The sequence below is a fragment of the Rhinatrema bivittatum genome, chromosome 10, assembly GCF_901001135.1.
Source record: "Rhinatrema bivittatum chromosome 10, aRhiBiv1.1, whole genome shotgun sequence".
Lineage (NCBI taxonomy): Eukaryota > Metazoa > Chordata > Amphibia > Gymnophiona > Rhinatrematidae > Rhinatrema > Rhinatrema bivittatum.
Window position 1 is genome coordinate 92,433,379 of NC_042624.1, and position 22,882 is coordinate 92,456,260.

Here is a 22,882-nt window from a genome sequence, read left to right on the forward strand (position 1 = left end):
AACTGTTTGGGTTCCCATTTTGGGGAATAAGGTGATTACATAAGTGGAAAGATAGAATTAGAATTTAGGGGACTTGGTGTGGCTGTTTTGGATGGAAGAAGAGCCCATGACCCCCATGTCCTATCAGAGTTCATATCTGGGAATACTTTTCAAAAATAATCCTTTATTTCCTGTTGTTCACCTTTTGTTTACTTATTAGAATATTGTTGGCTGTAGAGAGTTTATAGAGCAGCTCTTAAACCATTCTCTAGTTTTGTATTTTTGGATTTCTGAATTAAAGGCTGGAAAAATACCAGTCACCTGAGCACCTGGGAGACTAAACTGTGGTGCATGGCATCTTTCATTGCCTAAGGTTCAGCAGAAGTTACAGCTGCTAATTGACTGTGCTCCAAGTGGAGCAACCACTGAGCTGCATGGAGGAAGGAGCCAGAGCTTTATGGCCTGGAGCAGCAGCTCCTCTACCCTACTACCACCCTGATTCTCAAAGCAGCTGGGGCTGTGGCCCCCTCCCCCTACATAGAGGAGCAGTGGCCTGAGGCAGCCCCCCCGCCACTGGGCCACACGGAGGAACTGGAGCTGCAGGGGTAGGGAGGGAGATGCCAAGGAAGAGAAGAAAAAGTGAAAAATAAGCACCGGGAGTCATGAAAATGGAGCCAGAGAGAATTTAAAGAGAAATTATATGGGAGAACATTGTTTCCCTGTCTCCTTAAAGGTTTAGCTGGTCCCCAGTCTGAATTGTTTTGTAATTGAGGCAGTAAAAGCGCATAAAACTGTTTAACAAAGTATTGACTTAAAAAATGATTCTGTAGTTGTTCTCTGAGGACATAGCCAAAGTAAGGTACAGCAGTTATTGTTAGGAGACATAGCTGTGTTTCTAGCAGGTTAATATTATTCTCAGATTAGATGTCCGATATGCTGCAGGTGTTCTGTTTGCATGTCATTGTGAGTATGCATTTCTGATACTGCTGTCGCATGCACAGCAATCTAGCATTAGTAATGTTAGATCACAAACAAGTAACTGTGTAGAATGTCTGATACATTGTGGTTTGTTTGAAAGTTGAATAAATTGCTTTAATTAATGGGAACCAGGGAAACATTGTGCAGAGTGGAACAAAATGTCTACTAATGATAGGCTGTCTCTTCATTTTTTAATTTTTTTTTTTGTTAAGAGGGCAGATGTTATAAATCAGTGTCTAGAAAATGTCCTGTCTATTACCAGAGTCTGAATAAATATGGAATTTAATTTTATTCCAATTAATGTTCAGCTGTTTATTACTATTAACACTGTTGAAATATTTTAATTGAGTAGTGTGGTGCATAAAGAAGATAAATTTATATGTTTATAGAGCGTTTTTCTTAATTAAAGAACTTGGTCTGAATTGGGGCAAAGGTAGACGAAGTGATTCACTAAAGGTCTACTAAAGGTAAAGTAGACCTTTAGGTAAAGGTCACTAAAGGTCTACTAAAAAGTAGAGACAAACTTTACAATTTTTATTTTGCTGGCAAGGTGCAGAATTGAATAAATGTGTGTAAGGGAATGTCGAAGGAAGCAAGTCTTTCATGATTATCATCGTACTATTCATCTTTAATGGTAATGAAAGCAAATCATTCCAATTAAAAAAAACAAAAAAAAAAAATTGATAAACTTCCAAGTTAATCCTCGCAGACCCAGTGGGGTTGCTGCATATTTGGAGGTGGAAGAAATCTTGAACTGGATGAAGATTATGCTTGACGTGTAATTGTAGTTGTACTTCAGTAATATTTTAGTGTGGAGGGATTGTATGAAGAAATATATTTTTTAAATAAGTGAAAGCTTGGGTGGGTGTGGGTCTAATTTGGAAAGCAAGCATAGGACCCAACAGTTGTAAAGTTGTATTGCTGTCCATTTATTTGGAATTTGAATTCTCATTTAATAATGTGAAAGATGAAGTGTTGGAAACAGCAGGAATAGTACCCATTGTCGTTTTGGGTTTTTTTTTTTTTTTGTTTGTTTTTTTTTTTAAGTATAGAAAAATGTTTTGATTTTAGAACTTGTTAATTTTAGCTGTTTTTAGCAAGAATAAAAACTTCAAAAGAACTCTGGTATACCTGACCATCGATTTATCTGATTGAAAGAAAAAAGCATAAAAGTCCTCTATGCAGGTTCCTGATTTTGACCCTGTAAAATGCTTTGAGACAAACCTTACAGGATAGATTTGCAGGAAGATCCTAATTCTTAACATACTTTGAGGCCTGTGCCCTAAAGGGAGAAAAACTTCAGCTTTATGTCCTAAAACTACAAATTATGCTATTGCAAATAACACACACTACTGCCTATTTTAGCATGCAAAGTAGACTGCAAATGCATGTTGATGGCCCTATTAGGTATTCCCGCCTGATTCAGAAAACAAAATGTGCAGCCAAGCCGCACATTTTGCTTTCAGAAATTAGCGCCCACCCAAAGGTAGGCGCTAATTTCTGCCGGTGCCGGGGAAGTGCACAGAAAAGCAGTAAAAACTGCTTTTCTGTGCACCCTCCGACTTAATATCATGGCAATATTAAGTTGGAGGTCCCGAAGGTTTCCAAAAGTAAAAAAAAAAAATAAAAATTTGAAGTCGGCCCATGGCTGTCGGGTCGAAAACCGGACGCTCAATTTTGCCGGCATCCGGTTTCCGAGCCCGTGGCTGTCAGCGGGCTCGAGAACCGATGCCGCCAAAATTGAGCGTTGGCTGTCAAACCCGCTGACAGCCACCGCTCCGGTCCAAAAAAGGAGGCGCTAGGGATGCGCTAGTGTCCCTAGCGCCTCCTTTTGCCTTTTTTTTATACCGCCGGGCCTCATTTGAATAGAGAATCGAGTGGACTTTACTGTATTGGCCCAATAAAAAGTTGCACTTTAGTAAATCAGCCTTTTGATTCGTAAATCTATTATCAGGGCCGGTTAGATTTTTTTTTTTCCTGTTCTCTGGTTGTGGGGTAGGAGTGGAGTGGGGAGGCATAGTATATTGGACACTAATTCTGTAATTGTCATCAACCAGTTTGTGTCATGTTCCTTTTGTAAAATTACTTCCACTACTGAGTCAGCAGAAATGTGTAATGCACTTAAACTATATAACCCAACAGCAAGTTCTTAAATTAGTCACAGACATTTTATATGGGAAACGTGAATCCAGATAAAATTGAGATTATCTGGCAGGGCTGTTCATAACACTTGTGCATTAACTAAGCACCTGATTGCTAGTGCTTCGGGTCACTCTTAATCATAACAGCTGTGCCACACTAACACTTTCATATTTTTTGAAAACAATCTTTTTAGAATTATTGTAAGTAAAATGCCAAGGAAGACAAACATTATTTCCCTCTGCAAAATTATGCAACAAAGAACTCAGCCTGACATGGCGCCATGTTTCACTCATTGCTACTTGACTTTCAGCGAATTAAACTGAAGATAAACAGGCTCCCATAAATAAGGGAATTGCATGATATTATTTTCAGGTATTGCCAACAAACATCAGAAAGAAGTACCTTTGAACCCAGTTTGCACATGTATCTGTGTAACCTGTCACCACATCCAAGTGAATGAATGTGTTCTCTGATCGGGTTGTGCTTTTATATCATGTGATAACTGATGTCATCATGCATAATCCAGCATATCGATAGTTGTATGTTGAAGGTAGAGCATATTCAATATCAGAATTTAACCGATATGGGTGTGTAATGTTCAGGCAAAAAATACATGATTGTTCATTTTGACTTAGTCTTCACCCTATCCCTTCCTCGCCAGTTTATGCGTATATAGTCCAGTATGGATCATTTTATGTATTTTTTTAACATGTAATTTAATCATTGTAAACCGATGTGACGTCCAAACACCAGTATAAAAAAAATGCAACACTTAAATGTTGATTTTGCAAATAATGGGGCAACGTTTGTTTAAACAACTATGTTCAGTGAGTTTCAATTTGTCTTACAAATGTATCACACATTACTGGGACATAACACATAAACATAGCTTGACAGGTTACCCCCTTGTAGAACCTCAGTCCTTCGACCTGTTGCAGATATGATTTGACTCGTAGACTATTTTTGTAAACAGATCTGACATTGATTGTCACATGTAGGAAATTCTACTTCACGACTGTTAAGAACATAAGAAATTGCCATGCTGGGTCAGACCAAGGGTCCATCAAGCCCAGCATCCTGTTTCCAACAGAGGCCAAAACCAGGCCACAAGAACCTGGCAATTACCCAAACACTAAGAAGATCCCATGCTACTGATGTAATTAATAGCAGTGGCTATTCCCTAAGTATAATTGATTAATAGCCATTAATGGACTTCTCCTCCAAGAACTTATCCAAACTTTTTTTGAACCCAGTTCAATCTGGATATGCTTGAACCACCTATTCCTTGATATTTCATCCTCTTGAAAAAGCAAACATAGGACATTCTTCTAATAGCAAATGGTTTCGTCGAATAGGCCAATGTTTGTCTCACATATCCAGGAAGACAAAGTTGAATGTCTAAGTACACAAATGCAGTGATCAGGTTTTTCCCTTTTGAACTGATGACATAAAAAATCACAATTACTGAATAAGGCCCGAGAAAATGCTTGCTTAACACATGACATCAAATACCCCCATTCCAAGAATTGATGAGCCATAATTTTAGCTTGGGCTTTAAAATCACTATCAGAGCATAATTGTCTCAAACGAAGAAATTGGCCCACCGGTTGCATAATTATGCAGAGGGAAGTAACATTTGTCTTCCTCGGCTTTTTACTTGCAATAATTCTAAAAAATAAAAAATTGTTTTCAAAAAAATATGAGTGTGTTAGTGTGGCAGACACGTTATGATTAAAAGTGATCCGAAACCCATCCAGCAGCTAGATGCTTAGTTAATGCACAGGTGTTATGAACTGTCCTGCCACATAATCTCAATTTTATCTGGACTCAAGATGCCAATATAAAATTTATGCAATTAATTTAAAAACCTTTGGGTAGGCGCTAATTTTTGAAAGTAAATGTGCGGCTTGGCTGCACATTTTACTTTCTGTATCGCGCGGGAATGACTAATAGGGCCATCAACATGCATTTGCATGTTGCGGGTGCTATTAGTCTCGGGGGGGGGTTGGATGCCCGTTTTCGACGCGCTATTACCCCTTACTGAATAAGGGGTAAAGCTAGCGCGTCAAACGCACGTCCAAATGCGTGTTAACAGTGCGCTCCACTGGAGCGCACTGTACTGTATCTGCCTGTTTGTGAGAATCTGTTCAGCGGGCAATTTGCATCTGTTTGTATTTACAGGAATTCTGAGTAACTGGAATTAAAGCTTATTGTGAAGCTAATTTTGATGCAGATTTGTCTGTGTATTAATTACACATGTAATTGGGTACTTGGAAATGGTTTTAAAAGCTACGGTAATTAATTGTACTGCATTGAAAACATTTTTTATTCTGAATGAAATGCAAATTGCACTGTATGGAAGATTTTCCACATAGTCATAGAAAATGTAAATGCACATTAAATTACTTGGCATGTTGGGGGAAGTGGGAAGGGATGGAATGTCTTGCTGTGTCATTCCTAAAGAAGTGGACTTTTCATGCCTATGATACTTTGATTCCATTAACTGGTACTTTTCTGTTTCATCAGGACTTAACCATTTATTGTTAATTTCTTAGATCTCTTGCATTGGTATGATGGTACTTGTAAACCTCAGAGCTTTCAATTTTCCTTTCTTTCATTGTGGATGGCACAGTATGACTTTTTATCATGTTTGTTTCCTCTGATGCTGATATTGTGATATGCAAGCTTGATATGTTGGCTTGATTAGGACACTCAACGGATGAGTATTCATATTTTTGTTTCATATATCCTTGTATTAGAGCAATTTGAGAGCTGATATTGGCACAAAGAACTGGGAGTCCATCAGCAAAGTGAGGACATCATTTTTATTAAAATTAAAAAACTCATAAAAATAGACAAAAGTTGTTTAAATTAAAGCAAGGTGACCCTATACCACTTTAGAGTCTGTTATGTACAGACCCTTGGAGTAAAGGGCCTACATAAGTAAATTGTTTGTGGCCATATGATTGTGTTTAGTGAATACCAACCAGTTGAACCATTATTGTAGGGTTGTTGCATGAGAAATTGGTCAGCCATTGCGACCTTCAAAGCTAACTTTACCAAATTGCTCTTTAAAGGCTTGCTTTTATTTGGGGGGAAAAATTGGCCAGTAAGAGGGGCGAATCCCCGGTTCTTTGCCAGAGGATAAGAAGCAGATGCCACGCTCTTTTAATATGAGAGGTCAGCCTAGAGGATACAGGCATTTTCATCCCTATAGAGGAACGACCCTTCAGAGAACTCGACCTTTTGGTAGGTCTCAGTCCTTTCATTCCAACAGCCAAGAAGGGGTGCAGGTTCAGGTAGTGGAACCTCCTGACCCTCCCAGTAAAGGTTTTCCGACCCATCCCTGGGAAGAGGAGAAAGGGGGACGCCTCGCTGCTCTTTTATCAGAGGGTGGGATAAGATCACATCGCATCAATGGGTCCTAGAGGTGATACGAGAAGGATATGCCCTGGAGTTTCACGGTGCTCTTCGGGACGTGTTCATGGTGTCTCCCTGCCACTCGCCACAGAAGAAAGCAGGCAGTGGAAACTATATTGGCAAGGCTCCTCAGTCTGAGGGTTGTGGTTCCAGTTCCCAAGACTCCAGAAAATACGGGTCGTTATTCAATTTATTTCATTGTGCCCAAGAAGGCACAAACACTCTATGCCTAACTGTATGGTCCTACCTGCAAGTACTTGGCTTAATGGCGGACTCCCTGGAAGTGCTCCTGTAGGCAAGGCCACATTTGTGTCCCTTTCAGTGCTCCCTGCTGTCTCGGTGCAACCCGCAGTCTCAGGACTATTCACTTTGGCTATTCCTGCCGATGGAAGTTTCCTCTCAACTGCAGTGCTGGCTGCAGGTGGATAATCTTAAGAAAGGGAATTTCCCTAGTGCCACTGGACTGGCTAGTACTGACAACAGATGCGAGCCTCCTTGGTTGGGGAGCTCACTGTTAGAAGCTGGCTGCGCAAGGGCGCTGGAATACAGAGGAGTCTCTCTGGAACATCAATCTTCTGGAAGCCAGGGCGGTCCGTTTGGCATGTTTGCAGTTCAGCGACAGGCTGCAGGGTCGATCGGTCTGGATAATGTCTGACAATGCAACCATTGTGGCTTACATCAATCGGCAGGGAGGAGCCAAGAGCCAGCAAGTGTCACAGGAAATAGATCAGCTTATAGAATGGGCAGAAGTGCATCTCCAGATCTCAGCCTCACACATAGCAGGAAAAGACAAGTTAAGAGCAGACTTTCTCAGTAGAGAGAGTCTGAACCCAGGAGAATGGGCCTTGTCAGACGAGGCATTTCAGCTGATTCTGGATCACTGGGGTCTCCCGTTCCTAGATCTCATGGCAACTTCTCTCAATGTGAAAGTTCTGCGATTCTTCAGTCGCAGGAGAGATCCAAAGTCATTGGGAATCGATGCCTAGTGCAGGAGTGGCCAGAAGACAAATCACTGTATGCCTTTCCTCCATGGCCCATGTTGGGCAGATTGATCCAAAGGGAGGAGCACCAAAGAGGGATGGTGCTCTTGGTTACTCTGGATTGGCCCAGGAGGCCATGGTATGCGGATTTGTGGTGGTGATTCCTGGGGGACTCTCCCCTTCGACTTCCAGCACACAGGAACCTGCTAAGTCAGGGTCCAGTTCTTCACGAAGATCCAACTGTGTTTTGTCTTACGATATGACCCTTGAGAGGGCTTGATTGCTGAAACGTGGATACTTGGTGGCAGTGATTTCCACTTTGCTTAGAGTTAGGCCAATGAAGTGGAGAATTTTCTATGTGAGAGTTTAGCGAGTGTTTGAGGCCTGGTGTGAGGAACGAAGTTCTCTTCCTCATTTGGCCAAGGTCCTGCTCATTTTGGACTTTTTGCAGAATGACTTGAATAAAGGTTTAACCCTTAGTTCCCTAAAGATCTTGTCTGTTTCAGGGATTCAGGTGAATGGTGAATTATGGTTCCTTGTCAGCTCGTCCTGACGCGGCCCATTTCCTGAAAGGAGTGAAACATCTTTGTCCTCCCTTGTGGTTTCCAATACTTTTTATGGAGTCTAGATTTTTCTCTTGGATTTCTTAGCAGGTCCTATGTTTAGACCAATGCGTAGCCTGTCCAAGGACAGGCTACGCATTGGTCTTCCCTTGAAAACTGTGTTTCTAGTGGCAATTTTTTCTATGCAGAGAGTTTCTGATCTGCAGGCCTTGTCTTGCCAGGAACCTTTCTTCCAGGTGACTTGAGGGGCGATATTTTTATTTATTTATTTAAAAACTTTTCTATACAGTCGTTAAGTTATCTAACCATAACAACGATTTACAACAAGGCACGATAATGAAAATGAGTGGTATAGATTACAAATTAATCATGTGCCATCAAAGTACTGTAACAATGTAATGCAGTAATCTGTGTGAAGGTTAAGCTTGTATGTTTGGAACATATTAGGCGGTTTGAAATTAACATTAATATGCATTTGTAGGTTACTTATGACAACTTTTTTAGTTGGTGCCTCCTTATCCATCAGCTGTTTTTCTCCTTTTCTTTATCGTTATAAAAAGCTTGTTTAAAGAGCCAGGTTTTCAGATTGGTTTTGAATATTTTCAAATTTCTCTGTAGCCTTATTTCGAGTGGCATGGTGTTCCATAGCACAGGGCCAGCCAGTGATAGTGCTCTTTCCCTTACTTGTGTGAGGCGTGCTGTTTTGACAGAGGGGACAGTAAGTAGAGCCTTATTAGCAGATCTCAGGTTTCTTTGTGGGACATGTACGCGTAGTGCAGTGTTAAGCCAGTCAGCTTTTTCATTGTGGATTAGTTTGTGAATTATACATAAAACCTTATATTGTATTCTTTGTTCGATATAGCTGTGTACTGTTCCTTCTTTTTTAATGAAGGTGGTCACTGAATTTCTCTTTAATCAGTCCATCTCCCTGCCATCTCTGGACAGAGAGAGATGTAGAGGAATATCATCTTTTGTGACCCTTAGATGTCAAGAGACTTATCCGGTATCTAGAGGTTACTGAGACTTTATGGAAAACAAATCGGCACCAGTTTGTTCTTCACGGCGGTACTAAAACAAGGAGAACTGGCCTCGCAGGTAATAGCCCGCTGAATTAAGGAGGTAGTCACAGCAGCATACGTTGATGCTGGCAAGCTTTTATCTATTCAGGACTCATTCCACTAGGGCTCAGGCAGTGTCATGGGTGGAAGTTAGGTTCCTGTCTCCTGTTGACATACGCTGAGCGGCAACATGGTCCTCCTTACACAATGTTTCCAGGTTTTATTGTCTGATTGTGCAGGCCCAGGAGGGCGCAGCCTTTGTACATGTGGTTTTGACTGAACCACAGGCAGCCTCCTGCCCTATTCGGGAGTAGCTTGAGTACATCCCACTTGTTCTGGATTCATCTAACTGGACGCTAAGAAATGAAAAATTACTACTTACCTGACAATTTCCTTTTCTTTGGGGCAGTCAGATGAATCCGTCTTCCCTACCTTGGCTGCTGAATGTTTATAGTATGGCCTTCCTGTGTGACTACGTATTGCAGGGATTACTAGTAAGTTAGTCCAGTCCCTAGACTAATATTACATTCTTATCTGAGTTCAGTTGTTGCCTGTTGGCAGAGTGTTGAAATGGTTACCTGTTTTTAATCAAGTTTTTTGCTAGTCTGTCCACAGTTGCTTTTGAAGAGAATACTGGCAGGCTGGGGTCATTGCAGGGGTATATATACCGTGATGTCAGCTTGTTCCTTCTCCATCTGCTGGTAGAGGGGCATAACCCACTTGTTCTGGACTCATCTGACTATCCTAAAGAAAAGGAAATTATCTGATAAATAATAATTTCTCAGTTTTTTTGAAAGGGTTAATAAATGTGGATAAAGGTAAACTGGCAGATGGTAGTGTATTTGGGTTTTCTTAGAAGACTTTCAGGAGAAGCTTCTAAGAAAACTAAAAAGTCATAGGATAGGAGGCAATATCCTTTTTTAGATTGCAAATTGGTTAAGACCTGAAACAGGAGGATTAAATGGTCAGTTTTCTCAGTGGAAAAAGGTAAACAGTGGAGTGCCTCAAGGATCTGTATTTGGACCGGTGCTTTTCAGTATATTTATAAATGGTATGATCAAATTTGCAGATGAGACACAATGATTAAGAGTAGTTAAATCACATGCAGATTGTGATAAACTGCAGGAGGACCTTGTGAGACTGGAAGAATGGATATCCAAATGGCAGATGAGATTAAATGTGGTCAAGTGCAAGATGATGCATTTGGAAAAAATAACCCATGCTGTGGTTACATGTTATGTTCCATATTAGTTATCACCCAGGAAGAAGATCTAGGCGTAATGGTGGTTAATACATTTAAATTTTTCAGTATGCTTCGGTGGTCAAAAAAGCAAACAATGTTAGGAATTATTAGGAAGGGAATGGTGAATTAAACCATGAATGTCAGAACGCTTCTGTAATGCTCCATGGTGAGACCGCACCTTGAATACTGTGTGCAGTTCTGGTCACCACATCTCAAAAAAGATATAGTTGCATTGAAGGTAAAGAGAAGGGCGATCAAAATAATAAAGGGGATGGAACGGCTCCCCTATGAGGAAAGGCTAAAGAGGTTAGGACTGTTAAGCTTGGTGAAGAGCTCGCTGAGAGGGGATATGATAGAGATCTATAAAATCATGAGGATTAGAATGGGTAAATGTGAATCTGTTTAGTATTTCAGATAATAAAGAAGGGGTCATTCCATGAAATTAGCAAGTAGCACATTTAAAACAAATTGGAGAAAATTATTTTTCACTCAACGCACAATTAAGCTCTGGAATTTGTTGCTGGAGGATGTGCTTAGTGCAGTTAGTGTAGCTGAGTTTAAAAAAAGGTTTGGATAAGTTCTGGGAGGAGAAGTCCATTAACTGCTATTAATCAAGTTGAATTAGGGAATATCCACTGGTATTAATAGCATGGGATCTATTTAATGTTTGGGTACTTGCCTGGTACTTATAGTCTGGATTGGCCACTGTTGGAAATAGGATACTTGGCTTGATGGAACCTTGGTCTGATCCAGTATTCCAGCTTCTTATGTTCTTATGTAGCTACTCTGCTCTTCTTGGTTTGTCTCTTATATCATTAAATGGAATATCTCTTGTCACTGTCCAGCAATAGTCTGCAAACATTGATAGGCTCCATTTGCTCTGGTACCATTTTTCCATTGCTGCAAGGTCCTGGTGAAACTGCTCGCCATGCTCCTTGCTCACTGCTCCACAGTTTGGTGTGAAAAAAAATGTAGAGTGCAAAAAATGTATCTTTAGTGACATTTTGCAGCCAAGGCTTTTGTATACCTTGAAGGAGGTTTTCTACCAACTTGTCTGCCTTATTTCAGATAAAATTTACCATTAACTGGTTGTCTTTTCACACTCTTTTCCTTGCCATTCAATACACAGTTATATGCATTATCTCAAAGTTCACGAATCTCAAGGCCAACAAAGACACCTTCCTTTATCTTAGCTTCTCTTAACCTTGGAAATTTACCACCAGGGTTCGTGAAGGCTGCTTTTGTTTTGTCCATGGCCTTGAAAAAGTTCTTCAAGCCTAGCTTAATGTGTAAATTTTCCTTCAGTCAACAAGTTTTGGATGCTGATTTGAGATCCTTTCCCTTCTTAACTCACTTATCCTCCACAATTCTAAAGGTCGTATATACTGACCCTGTAGCATGTCTTGAAAACTAAAACCAATCAACAATTTTAAAAATCATTTTCATACTCAGTGAACCGGATTTAGTAAAGTTTGACTGCATTAATTTTGGAAGCATTTTAGCTATAGATCAGTGTAATCCATTTGTCTGGACTGGTGTAGCAGGATTCAAGGAAAGAAAATTATCAGGTAATACTAAATTTGTCCGTATATTAAATCTGAATATAACTGCAAAAAGTGTAAACTTTTATCGGTTTTTTATTCAAGCCTTTGTCATGAATTGTTAGAATGAGTCAAGGAATAAGAGAACATTTTCTGTTGTACCTGTTGTTTTTGTTACACGTTTCTTTCTCATATTTATAAAACTATTCCTCCAACAAAAGACTGTGGCCCAACATATAACAAATACAATCAAGACATACCACAAGCTCCTTTTTTTTTTGCACTCTAGAAGAATGTCACTATCAGGTTGTTAACATCTATTATCTAACTGACTTACAATAAAAATTAAACTGTGTATGAAATGGGTTTAAATGTTCTTCCTTGAACTGTATATAGTTCTATGTCTGTTATGGGCTTGTGAAAATGTTAAGTGTTCATCGCTAAGTATTCAGCATGCACTTATTTATCTTCTGTACCATGCAACTTTTATTACCATGTTGAGCGTTCTTGCAGAGTGCTCATGGGTAACTATCCAACTATAGGAAGGGTTTGCTGCTTCAAGTATTCCATTTGAAGATTAGCCATTGTCTGGTCATAAGTTTCAGTATTTAAAAATATTTCAAGTTGAAATATAAAAATTTTAAGTAAGCTGAGAAAATGTGGAGAGTAGCTTATAACCTGTGCATATACTTTTTTTTTTTTTTTCAGTTGCCAAATTCACAGGCATATTCACATTTTTAGACTGGGAGCAATTTTGTGTTGAATAGCCTGCAATACCCGCAGATCTGTGGGCTAATTTTCTCATGGAGTTTCCCTCTGAAAATTCAGGGCCGGCAAACATCATAGGTAGAAAAGTACCTCCAGACTTTGTATCTGCTTTACTGTAGGTGCACAGGTTTTTCAAAATGAAATCTGTGGATGTGCTTTCCTTTCCCGGTCCCAATCCTAGGCCCACTTCTTTCATGCCTGGCTAAGATTGTGCTCTCTGAAACAGCATGCCAACTTTTTGTGCCAGCCGACCAAAAGGCATTTTTCTCCTGTAGATACTCTTTTGTTACCCAAGCAAATCCCCTTTCAAATTACCTTGGGTTGTCTTTCCAAAATGTTGTCATTCCTCCTCTGTACGTCTCCAGTGCTGCCAGCAACTCTTAAACCTTGCCCTATTCCTTCTGTGTTACATAAAATTTTAAGCCTTGGGTTTCTAGCTATTCTCAAAAACAAAGATAAGTATGTTAGCAAGTGTATATAAAATGATTAATCCAATGCAGTTTATGAATTGCATTGTTAAGAAACTGAACCAGTCATATTGTATATCATATAGTGTTCAGTGAATTAACACATGGGGATAGCATGCAACAAAGATTTGTAGAAGGGAGGGTTTGGTTCTTACATACTTTTCTTGACAATTTGCTTGAGAAATTTCATTTTTAGCAATTTTCCAAATGAATTTTATTGTTGAAGAAATCTGGACTGCTTTAATATCAAGACTTTACAGTTTAAAAACGCTAAAGCTCAGAGCAGAGGCTTACTCAGACTGTCTCTAGCATGACACATGGGTCCTTACCGGCTGTTATGCTCTTGAAATGTTGGTGAGCACTCCATTCCACGTCAACTTCTCCTTCCCATATCTCATGGCCTGCTGTCCCATCCCCTACAGATTATGGGGGCTAGGAAGGGGAAGAAATGAACAACCAGCTCCCAAGTACCCTAACTGCACCCTCTGCTGAACCCAGGAACGGATCATGCTAAAATCCCTCTCCTTCCTTCACAAAACTTGAATGCCGTGATGGGTGTGCGTGTGTTTGGAGTCTGCAGCTTGATTTCAAAAGGACAAAGTTTGTGCAAGAAGCTTTAAACTTTTATGTGTGCATTAGGGGGTAATAGTTAATTTGCACGGGATTTCTGTGCAAGGGCGCAAAGCAGCGTGCACAGTTTTACGTACACTTTTTTTTTTTGTGTGTGTGTGCAAAAATCCTTGCTGTATCTGGAGTACGAAAACTATGCGCACAACTGTGGGTAAAACTCTGCGCTCTGCTGAATGCGCCTTATAAAATCAGTCTCTCTAGGATGTCATTTCAGTGGCTGTTTATTATCATCAGCGCCTCTGCACTAGAGCTGTACCTCCAGTATTACTTTTAACCAACATGGGTCCAGCAATATGACAAAAATGATTGCAGTATTGGGAGGTTGAAGGAGGAGGGGAGCCTGGGTGGGGGATGATATCGTGGAGGGTCTGTGAGTGGGGCTAGGATTGGGAGGATACTTGGCTTGGAAGATGCCATCCTTTGCGAGCTGCTTTTTTTTTCTCCCCCATCTGTCAACATTCCGTAGTCTCTCAACTGCCTCCTGTAGAAAGTAATGGGGACTTTTTTTTTTTAGGAGGCTTCATTCTCCGAAAATAGACCCGACACGATTGGTTTTCAGATCCATTAGAGAGATTCCAAGTTTTTTCTGTTCCTTCTTTTGAGAATTATTTTGCCCCCAGCGGGGACGGTTAAACATGGCCTCCTTTTACATACATTTTTCTAACATTCCATATGCTGGAGAGCTTAATGAAGGAGGCAGGAAGCAGTAGTTCCGTGAGTCACCTGGTTTGTAAGTTACGTAGTGGATTTATGATCTGAAATGACATTTGAGCTTTGTTGAAAAGATCACTACTTATTGTTGTACTTACTAATGACTGCCTTTTTTATGGTTGCAGGTTCAGCAACTGAAACAATTGTATGGATTGAATTACTCTCTTCCTATTTCCTTCTGGGGTTTGGTGTAATTAAATTATTAGATCTTGCCAGTTGGAGAACGTGGACCTTGACCTTTAAGGATGGGATTCAGTGTTTACTGCTCATTATGTGAGAGCAAATTTTTTACATATCAGTCTTGTAACATCAGTACTTGTAACAATATAGAAATGTATTTTTGCAGTGTGTTAAGTTATACTTTGCACACTGATGATGCATAGTTGATATTCTAAAGGTGTTTTAACTGTTCAGACTCTAACTTGCCAAAGCTGAAATGATGCCTGGGAGCATACAGGTCCAAAATATGTTGCCATGAAACGTGGAGAATAACATTTTACAACTGCTAAGCCCTGTTTACTAAGCATTTTTCTCATACATACAAAATGGGAAAACCAACTTTAATAACTCCCAAAAGTGTTTTTGCGGGGGGGGGGGGGGGGAGCGGGCAAGCAGCATGGAGAAGGTGTTTAGAGAAAATAAATGTTTGCTATTCCCTAGGAGATGACTGACTTCTTCTCTGATGGCATCTAAACTGCTGTGGATCCCATTATGATACTGCTAGTTCCTGCAGTGATTCCCTGGTGTGCTCCACAGATGGCTGCTGGGTGAAGGGCACCTAGAAAGAATCCCCAAAACCACAAAGAAAATTCCTTGACATAGAGAAAATGACAAATTAAATGTTATCTAATGCTATATTTTGATGCTTTGTGCCCTCAAGGAACTTGTCATCTTTGCCCATGTTATGAGATGACAAAGTTTTTAAAAATATCTTTCAGACATATTTGAGCATTGAGTTACATAGAAATTATATGCATATGTACTATTATTTATTATAGATGCAATATTTTAATTATGTGATCATTTTTGCACTTTATTTTTACCTGCCGATTTAGTTGTGCTAAATATTGATATAACAACCAATGTATTTCCTACCCATGTTACTTTACACAAAATACAGGAATATAGATTGTACAAGTACATGCTAAATTTCTGTTCTTGTAAGATTTTCGCCCATGGTTTCTATGGTAGACCATTGGGGGGGGGGAGAGGAAAGAAGGAATATAAAATGGGTATGGTATTGCATGAGAGAATCCAGGTGATTTGAGATGTTTTGAAGTCATGGAGTTAAGTTTACTGTAAGCTCCAAATAGGCTGCCCCTAAATACAAGCAAACTGAAGTGAAAGCGATAGCACCAAGTTAAGATCCCATATATAAATGATATAGTCTTCACTTAGAATGTTCCCTTTGCAAAGTGGCCTAGTGCTGAAACTTTACCACCCATTTTGACAATTTCTCATTTATTTTATTTATTTATTTAACATTTTTATATACTGACCTTCATGAAAGAAAATTCATATCAGATCGGTTTACAGATAACATGAGGGGAATAACAAAGTCAACCATATAACAAGAAATGAAAGTTACATATAACAAGGGGTATTAACCTGGAGGGCTAGGATAGCCGGAGCGATAGAAGGCATAACTGAACAAATTAGATGATACAATAATATGATGAGAAGAGGCATAAGTGTATAGGCTACACTTGTCAGAGAGTTTAGTTATTGGTCCAAATAACAGGCATTAAGAGGCCTAAAAGTCAATGTTTGGAAGTAGTGCGTCCATACAACATAATGCACTGGTAGCCTCTGTGCTCTCACCTGCCTTCACCCTTCCCAGACAGGACTGTCTGGGGAGCCAAGAAACCCTTGATAGCTCAAGTGCTAGAGGGTATTGACTCCAATGTGCACCTCAGTACTTCTGGTTAACCAGTAAGAGTTACCACTATTACAACAGCCAGCTTTCTTCCCAGCCCTGAGAGCAATACTTTGGCATGTCCAGGCCCGAATTGTTCTGTTAGGGGATTTGAATCTGGATCCCCAGAGCTTGCAACACAGAGTGCTGTGGCCTGCAGAGACTGCCCACTTTTTGATTTGTTATTGAGCCTAGCTTTCAGGCATTTGTGGTATCGTTAGTTATGGCATGCATATTAATTTGTTGTTTTTGTCGTTTTATTAAGGTTTCCCAATGAGTGGATCATGCCGAACGCATGTTAGGGATTTGCCATAGTATGGCTGCTTCTCGTTCTACTCGTGTCACAAGATCAACAGTGGGGATAAATGGCCTGGATGAAAATTTTTGTGGTCGAACCTTAAGAAACCGTAGTATTGCTCATCCAGAAGACATTCCTCCCCATGCCTTATTGCGATCCAGATCACCAAAGAAGAAACCTGAGTCCGTGCAGCCTCAGAAAGGAAGTAACGGTGGGAAAAGTGCTGACTTAAAACTGCAGAGCATTCGCGAGTCCTGGGTAAGCCCCAGAAAGAGGGGACTATCTGCTTCTGAAAAGGATAATGCTGAGAGAGAGTGTGTGGAAAATTGTGAGAAAAAACAGACGGAAGCAGCATCGCCAGTTCTGAAACGGAGCAAACGCTTGCGTTCAGAGGCAATAAACAGCTCGGAAGAAGATTCTCCTACTAAGACTGAAAAGGAAGAGCGGAAGAGCCCACTTTTGGACAAGGATGCAGACTCTCCCAGGACAAAGCAAGCTTGTCGATGTCTTCTATTGGATGATAGTGACAAAAGGGAAGTCAAAAAGGTGAATGTCTATGAAGAAGTGCTTCATAACTCTAAATTAGATGAAGAAACGTCAGGCTATCAGGTTGTCAATGGAGTTGTTGAAAAGGACTCTACTGCTCTGAACTGTGATGACTGTGAACCTCTTGGGAACACTAAACAGAACAGTACTAGTGTTGGTTCCTCTGTGTCCAAGGAACAAATAGCAGAAAATGGAGATTTGTTTGCTCCTTCTTCACTGTTACTCAATAGCAGCAAGGAGTACACTGTATCTGACCACAATGTGCCTTGCACAAATTCTCAAGAGCAGGTAAAGTTAGAGGACCATAAACTAGTAAATGACTCTCTGCCTAATGAACATGCGTATCAGGCGAGTGAGCCAGCAGCAGTCTCCTGCGCAGAACTTCACTCATCTGTAAGGGATTTTGAGGAAGAAGTTGATGTGGTGGGAGACAGTAGTGCCTCAAAGGAGCAGTGTGCTGAGAGCACCCCCAGCCACCTGAATCCTGACCATGATAGTACAGCAATCTCAGGGGAACTCGAACCGTCTTCTGGGCTGGAGTGTGCTTCAGTTCAGATGGCATCTTTATCCGAACTTCAAGAACACAGGTACACACTGAGAACTTCCCCGCGAAGAGCTGCTTGTACAAAAGGGGGCTCCTATAAATGTAACTCTCCTTGCAGGGAAAATGGACCAGCTGAGGAGAATAAGCTGAACTCCTCCGAAAAGAATGTAGCCACAAGTATTAATGACAGCGAGTCTCCCATGGACTCTGAAGAAGTGGATCAGCCTAAAAAGGAGGCAAGCTGCAACTCTGAAGGATGTGCAGCTGATAGTCTAACAAAGCCACCCTCAGAAGCAAGACTGATTCCTGGATATGTGCCATCTGCCAAAGAGTGTGCCAGTCTACAGACCACAGAGGAGGAGGAGGAAGATCCGGATGTGTATTACTTTGAATCAGATCATGTGGCATTGAAACACAACAAAGAGTATGTGTAACCATGGTAACCATGATTTCTGCTCTTGCTTTCTTTGGCTAAACACATTTTCTAAAACATGATTTTATAATAGCAGTGTCATAAGTTATGCAAAATTTTAACAAGAGTGTGTGTGTGGTTTAATTAACTTTTTTTTTTTTTTTTTGTAGTACTGGTAAAATTATACTAAAATTGCAGTCATTAATTCCATCTTCTCACCCAGTTTTCCCCCTCCCCACAAAATATAACTTTTAGGTACATGTTATGTAATTTTCTTTAGAATCAGCAATGTAAAGGTTTAATGCTAATTATTTTCAGAAATCTGCAAAAGAAAAAATTCATAGTAGACTAACTATTTTAGAGTAAAAATCCAGAATTTGGAAAAAGAATGTGTGGGTGTTGATGACAAATAGAAAGTTAATTGACAATCCACAGGTAATGATGCCTTTCTGTCTTGCAATTTAATTTCTGATGCTGGCTGCTTTTTTTCAACATTCCTGTAGTCTTCTTAATCTCACTAAAATCAGCAAACAGGTTGTACATATATCTTTTCTCTGCGGATGCCTTCGAAGGTAGACTGTCGGGGAATTCACTCCCTTGGTTAGGAAACGTGACAAGATTTATTTGCAACTTTAATCTGAATGGCACTCTCGTAAAATGTATTGTGTGAAAATACATTTTAACAGAAATATGCAGGCTGCACTTTCCTCCAGAGAATCAGATCATAGATGACTGCCTTTAAAAATTAAACCAATGATAAAACAAGGCCTTTGCATTTTGTGGTCAATTGTGCACCTTGAGTACAGTATCTATTTAGTGTGTTTTCAAAATTGAAAATGTTCCTTTTGATAGTTGTTGTCTGCGGATCCCTTGCACAGTGCTGGCATCAGCCATGCCTGAATAAATGGTCTCTCTTGATAGCAGTAGGTCATGTTCTGCATGCCAAAAAGGTTCTGTTTAGGCATTTATGGTGTTAGCACTCAAATCAGGAGCCCAAACTCGACCATAAATGGAGTTTTACCGAAATCAAGCAAACAAATGAGTAGTGTATCCAAGATAGCTGCTTCACAATCAATCACAAGACCAAAAGAAAACAATTAATTCATAGTTTATTGGTAACCTGATTTTCCAAGGAAGCTTGAATGCAATATTGAGTTATGAAATGTTCTTAACAGTTACAGGCAGACTGTGAAGGAAAGTGTGCACAACCAGCCTATTCTGTTAATGAAACTTTCTGATAGAGTTGTCAGACTATGATATTGAAGCATTAGTGTGTGTCTTGTTAGGCTGGCATCAGATTCCTAAGATAGATGAGTAAGGTGTTCATTGCAAACTTATTGCCGTATTTGTTTATAGCTTCTTGTATGTTATGAGTGATGCTATTACTTTGGATTCACAAGTAAGTACTGTGACATCACATCATGCACAAAAGTTCAATGGGCACATGGTTTTGTAGCAAGTATGATTGTCTTAAAAAAAAAATTGCTTTTGGAATAAGATGCTATTTAATATACAGTTGTATGATTTGAACAAATGAATCAAATTAATTTGTGGTGTTGGGAAAACCATTTTACATTCCTCCTTTCTAAGACAGTTTTGCTGAAAACTGATTGAAACATATGAAGCATGCCCAAGTCTGAATCTTGTACAATATACAATCATTACTGATTTACTATTTCAAGTAGTGTGGTGATAATGTATTTTATTTACAGCATTTATATTGTGATTATATACAAATAGTGATATGTAATTCTGGAATAATAGATTTTACTTCCTTCTTAAAAGCATGATTTTGAATTTATATTCCCTTGAACTCTAGAAAGCAAATGTTTGTGGTAAGGTTAGCAAATTGTGGGCCCTATATTCAGTGCCATTTAACCAGCTAGGTTCAACCTTAGCCAGCTAAATGGCACCTTTTGAACATCTGACTGCGGTCATTAGCTATCATGTAGCTAGCTAGCTTTTTATCAGATTGAGCCGGATATATACAGTTATTCATTGTTATCCAGCTTAGTTGGCCAGATAAGTCTGGGAATGCTTTTCGGGTTTCTTAAAAATATCTGGTTAACTTTAAGATAGCCAAGTATATTCAGTGGCATGGCTGCACTGCTCAATATCTCGGCCTGGTTAGCTGATAAGTTTATTTGGTTAATTTAGGCAGCTGGATATCTTCTCGGTATCAGGCCATTTATTTAGATTTGCTTATAGCAGTGGACCAATAATTATAATCTGATACACAATGACTTGACATAGAATTAAAGAATTTTTCATTGCTTATTATTGAAAATAGAAAATCTAATTTAAAAATGGAACAGGGTAAGAAATACAAGACTGCAGTTTCATGAGTTACAGTGGCCCAAGGGTCTTTCATCTAACCATGTAACTATATCTCATTATTGAATTTGTTGGCCACATAATTCTACCCCTTAGTATTTATCATCATGCATATTTGTCTTTGTTACCAAAAATAAATGTAAGCTTTAAAAAATCTTTTGTTAATTTTATATCATTGGAGATGGAATTTTAGTGCAGGAAAGACATGCAGGACCAAATGGTTAATATATGTGTAGAGACACCATGTTAAATGTCTTACTTTTCCTTTAACAAATCTTTTGGGATGCTTTCCCTCTGTTTTATTACTATGTTCTAGTTAGCAAGTAGCAAATTTAAAACTAATCGTAGAAAACTCTTTTTCACTCAATGTACAATTAAGCTCTGGAATGTGTTGCCAGAGGATGTGGTTAGTGCAGTTAGTGTAGCTGGGTTTAAAAAAGGTTTGGATAAGTTCTTGGAGGAGAAGTTGATTAACGACTATTAATCAAGTTGACTTAGGGAATAGCCATGGCTATTACTGGCATCAATAGCATGGGATCTACCTAGTGTTTGAGTATTTGCCAGGTACTTGTAGCCTGGATTGGCCATTGTTGGGGAAACAAGATGCTGGGCTTAATGGACCCTTGGTGTGACCCAGTATGGCAATTTCTTAATGTTCTTATGTTCCAAAATTGAATAAAGTAAAAAAATAAAAATAAACCCCACAAAAAATATGCCTGCTAAAGAAGTGTTGGCCGATGGCAGTGTTTCCAATGTATGCAGATCTATTTTATGCAACTTCATTATGGATATCCTGAAAACCATCTGGTTAAGTGTGCCTCCACGAGAGTATTGGGAAACATTGACCTAGTGCCACTGTAGCTCATGGTTATAGATCTGCCTCACGGCCTCTCATTTCCAACATGATCCTGTGATCACACTATCATATGTACAGATGATGGAAAAACTGAATATGGTATGTTCAGGAATACTTAAATTAATCTAGAACATTCGATACACCTCCTTAAATTATTCAAACCTCTGCGGTGTATATACTTTTAATCATATTTGACTAGCACATATTGCATAATGTCAATGGATCATCATAACATCTATAGTGAGCTAATATTTTATAGCTTGTACATTCTCTGGGTCATAACTAATCATCAGTCCCAGTCCTTTTAAATATATATATTTTTTCATATTTTAGCAAATAAAAGTGAAACTACTTTCCTTGAATTTTCAAAATTAGTGCCCATTAACAAACGTGGTGCCTGACATGATATCACGTTTCATGTTCACTGTTTCAGGGACTGTTTCAGGGACACTGTTTCAGGGCAGATCTATAACCATGAGCTACAGTGGCACTTAATGTGCCGCCTTCAAACATTGATATTTAATTTAAAGCACAAATACACGGTATTAGTAAGAGCATATATGAACTCAAATAATTATAGGTATTGCTTCCTGATAGCCATGAACATTTGCATTACGCATATGCCATTCTTTTTCTCTCTTAGCATTTAGTGGCCATTTTTGACCCTTTTGAGGGCCTGGTTATATGGCTGTACATAATACATGTCTATTGGTAATCACGAAAATGCATGTTACAAATAAAGAACTTTGACACAGTATTTCATTCAGTCTCCTCATTCAGTCCTGTTGAAGATATGGATTGCATGCAAAAAAAAATCCATTCCTGTTCCTTTCTATTCAATACACACACCCTGTCCCCTTCTCATCAATCCTTTTTAACATAATCGAGAATGTCCCACTTGATTTGGCCAAAACTGTTCATTTTGTACAGTGTGAGTGATTTATAGAGCCTCTAGTTTTTTGGTTTTTAGACAGCTCTTATTTTCTATTAATCTAATTCTTATCATTCACTTAGTTTTACTCATATAATGGAGATTACACAGGCATTGGATGTATATACTACGTGTGGTCTTGCAGTTAAAGTCCCCCTGTAAATTGATTTGGTAGCCAGTAGCTGCATTAATATAATCCTCTTCCAGTCACATTGTAACCCCGTATCTTCTGGGTCTGACACACATTCTGGAACATCCATTGACAGCCTAATGTGTTCTCTAATATTCTTACCTTTTGAAAAGGCAAAACGAAGTGGCGCATTTAATATTTGACACATCAGAATGTGCCAATGTTCCCTAATTATTGCACAGATTTGTGGGGGTGAGTGTTGCATAACACGTCTGTTGGTCAGAAATTGATTTTTTGTCTTGGGTGTCATTAAGAGATCCTGATTCATATGCAGTGCTCAGTAATACACTGGTCTAATACTGTACCAGATATCCTCTTGTCAAAAATAGTTCAGCCATCTCTTTAGAATGTAACTTAAACTGTGACACATTGGAGC

The 22,882-nt window shown here is 39.4% G+C and overlaps 1 protein-coding gene across 7 annotated transcripts in view; it reads left to right on the forward strand.

The window, feature by feature from the left end:
• Positions 1-22,882, forward strand: part of ZZZ3 (zinc finger ZZ-type containing 3) — a 136,490-nt gene that overhangs the window by 34,770 nt on the left and 78,838 nt on the right. For 5 of the 7 annotated variants that reach the window (XM_029618886.1, XM_029618887.1, XM_029618880.1 and 2 more), the window contains exons 2-3: positions 14,606-14,753; positions 16,661-18,207. In XM_029618886.1, coding sequence (XP_029474746.1) covers positions 16,691-18,207 — 1,517 coding nt within the window. In that variant the 5' untranslated portion in view covers positions 14,606-14,753; positions 16,661-16,690. The remainder of the gene's footprint in view (positions 1-14,605; positions 14,754-16,660; positions 18,208-22,882) is intronic. The other 2 variants (XM_029618884.1, XM_029618885.1) reach the window with 1 other exon arrangement.